This window comes from Galeopterus variegatus, unplaced genomic scaffold (genome assembly GCF_000696425.1).
Source record: "Galeopterus variegatus unplaced genomic scaffold, G_variegatus-3.0.2 Scaffold11980, whole genome shotgun sequence".
In the NCBI taxonomy this organism is placed as follows: Eukaryota; Metazoa; Chordata; class Mammalia; order Dermoptera; family Cynocephalidae; genus Galeopterus; species Galeopterus variegatus.
Genome location: NW_007738091.1, coordinates 9120 through 12263, shown reverse-complemented (window position 1 = coordinate 12263; position 3144 = coordinate 9120). Strand labels below are relative to the sequence as shown.

The 3144-nt window shown below is 39.3% G+C and overlaps 1 protein-coding gene across 1 annotated transcript; it reads left to right on the top strand.

The window, feature by feature from the left end:
* The first annotated feature begins 1050 nt into the window (after positions 1-1050).
* LOC103610889 (zinc finger protein 182-like) lies at positions 1051-3073 on the top strand. Its single transcript, XM_008594953.1, is given in 1 exon segment — positions 1051-3073. A coding segment is annotated over 1 exon segment (1353 nt). The 5' UTR covers positions 1051-1062; the 3' UTR covers positions 2416-3073.
* Positions 3074-3144: the final 71 nt, after the last annotated feature.

Below are 3144 nucleotides of genomic sequence, written 5' to 3'. Positions count from 1 at the left end.
TTAAAAATTAAGCATATGTGCAAAAAATTATTTACCATATTTTATTGATTTCAAGATACCATTGATTTAAAGATATGGCACTGAGAAGGGAAAATTGCCACCAATTATTCTATGGCATATCATTCATTGTAAGGTACATCTGGATTGAGAGATGTTGAAATGTAAAATAATGTGCATTTCCTACTTGATCAAATACGAAATTAAAAGCAAGCCTTTGCAATTTTAACTGTCTAAATGAGTGGTACAGATAACAAACTACTTAAAATATTAATAAAAATTCAAATCAGAAGATGAGAGTAAGCTTTTTTGGAAAGACTGATGTGCCTATTGAAAGTTATCTAGATTCTCAATATAGCAAAATGTGGAGGACAAGGTCGTGTGGGTGAAAGAACACGAGGAAGGGTTCAGAGTTCGTAAGAGGTAGAGTTTTTACTGGAAATAGTGTGGACGGGAGCAGAGAAGGTGGTGCTGGTGTTGAAGAACTGTGAATGCAAGCTGGGAAGCATACACAGGTGAACCCAGATTAAGCAAAGATTTATAGGATTTTCTTTGTTTTTGACAGGTTAATTATTCTAGATTTTTTTCTCTCATTCACTGAGAATGTGGATTGAGGGTTGCAAGACTTGAGTCCAGGAATCGCACTGTTGTGTTTTTACCTAGGTGGAAATAGTATACATTGGGTCAGTTAAGAGTTCATGTGATAACTGAAGATTTAAGGGTGATAAGGTTCCTAGAGGTGATGGAAGTCAGAGATGATATATAAGTAGAGGTAAGAAGGACTGAAATGCCAGGGTAAGATTGTTCTCGGTAGCAAAAAGACCAGCAGGTAGGAGGTTAGCAAAAGACTCTCTCTCCAGGAACTCTGATAAAATGAGATATTATCAACTTTCATATGGCAGAGCATTTCTAAAGAAGGGCTGTTCCATAATGTCCAAGTATTAAGATGGTTTATTATACTTCTTTCTAGAAGTCTGCAACATTGAAAAACAGATTGAGAGACAGCATCAGGATGACCAAGATAAATGTCCTTTGACGCAAGTTGGATTCTCTGACAAGCAAACAATGACCACCAGGAGTGGCTGTGTCTCAAATGAATTTGGGAACACACTATATCTGAGTACAAAGATTGCTGCTTCAATACCAAGACCTCATAAACATGAATCATTTGGAAATAATATTGTGGGTAATTTAAACTTATTTAGTAGAAGCTTTGCAGAAAAGAAGCATGATAATGGACATACAAAATTATTCTTCCACCCCGAGTATGAGAAAACAAATCCTGGAGTGATACCGTGTGGATATAAAGAGTGTGGGAAAGCCCTCAGGCAAAAGAAAGGTCTTAGTGTACATCAGGGAATTAAAAATGGAGAGAAGCACTTTGAATGTACTGTGTGTAGGAAAACATTCAGCACGGAATCACACCTCGTTGTACATTGCAAAACGCATACGGGAGAGAAACCCTTTGTATGTACTGAATGTGGAAAAGCCTTTAGCCATAAATCTTGGCTTATTAGACACCTGCCAGTTCATACGGGAGAGAAACCCTTTGGGTGTACTGAATGTGGAAAAGCCTTTAGGCAAAAATGTCAGCTCCTTACACACCTGAGAACTCATACAGAAGAGAGACCCTTTAAGTGCTCCGAATGTGGGAAAGCCTTCAGAGAAAAGGCAGCTGTCATTGCACATTACAGGACTCATACAGGAGAGAAACCTTATGAATGTAATGAATGTGGAAAAGCCTTCGCTCGGAAGTCAACCCTCATTATCCATCAGAAAACCCACCCAGGAAAGAAAACCTACAAATGCTCTAAATGTGGGGAGTCTTTCCTACTAAAGCTTGATCTAATTATACATCTTAGTACTCATACAGAAAGGAATCCCCATGAATGTAGTGAGTGTAAGAAAACTTTCAAGTATTATTCAACTCTCATTATACATCAGCGAACTCATACAGGAGAGAAACGTCATAAATGTACTGAATGTGGGAAGTCTTTCAATAACAAATCAACCCTTACTGTGCATCAGAGAACTCATACAGGAGAGAAACCCTACAAGTGCAGTGAATGTGGAAAAGCATTTTCCTACAAACCAAATGTCATTGTGCATCAAAGAATTCATACAGAAGAAAAACCCTATGAATGTAATGAGTGTGGCAAAGCCTTCAGACACAAGTCAACACTCGTCACACATCAGAGAATTCATACAGGAGAGAAACCCTATGAATGTTCTGTGTGTGGCAAGGCCTTCAGAGGAAACTCAACATTCACTGTACACCAGAGAACTCATACTTGAGGGAAACCTTGTAAGTGTACAGTAGAATGTGGGAAAAACTTTATTAAAAAATCAAACCTCCCTGAACGTCAGAGAACCCGTACAGGAAAGAAAGCTCACGGGAGAGGCCAAAGCCAGAAGTAAAAGCTCTTTGCACGTTAGATAGAAAATCCGCGTCTATTATGTACACTGAAAGAAAGTTGTGTTGATTTAATTAATGTTTTAAAAGTATGTTCTGATTTTTGGTTTAAAGATGGGGAGTAAAGTCACCCTTTCTTATATGTGTCTCAGTCTTCACTCAAAAGCTATAAGAGAAAAGGTAGCAGAAGTATAGTCTCTGTATCTGACAAAATTAGGAGATAGCTGAAACCCTCAGGAGAGGACTGCCCAAAGCGGAGGAAATCAAGTACCAGTGCAGAAGATTTCAGAGAGAGTGCTCAAGGCTGCGGATGCGAGACAGCACTGGTAAGGATACTGAGCTGAGGTTCAAGTTCCACTCCAAGGTGTAGAACCATAAACAGATATATCAGTGGTAACAGAGTACATGGACAGGTAAGAAGTAGCATGTTTCCTAGACCATTTGGGGTCTGAGGAGAAACAGGCAGGGGCCTTGACAAGGAATCACTCAGACAGGCCATATTTGCAGGAAGTAGTCTGTACTGAGGGAAGGAACAGTTGTGATGCTGGGGAAAGACAAGGGACTTTTCCTTGTGAAGAGCCCTACAGCTGCCCCTATTTACTGACTTGGAGAAGGAAAATCTGAAGAACTAACAGAAGTGGGAAGTATAGTTGTTATATCTTCTTCCCCACCCCAGATATAACAACTATACTTCCATGAAGTTGTTACAACAAGCAAACGGAAAGGACATTCTT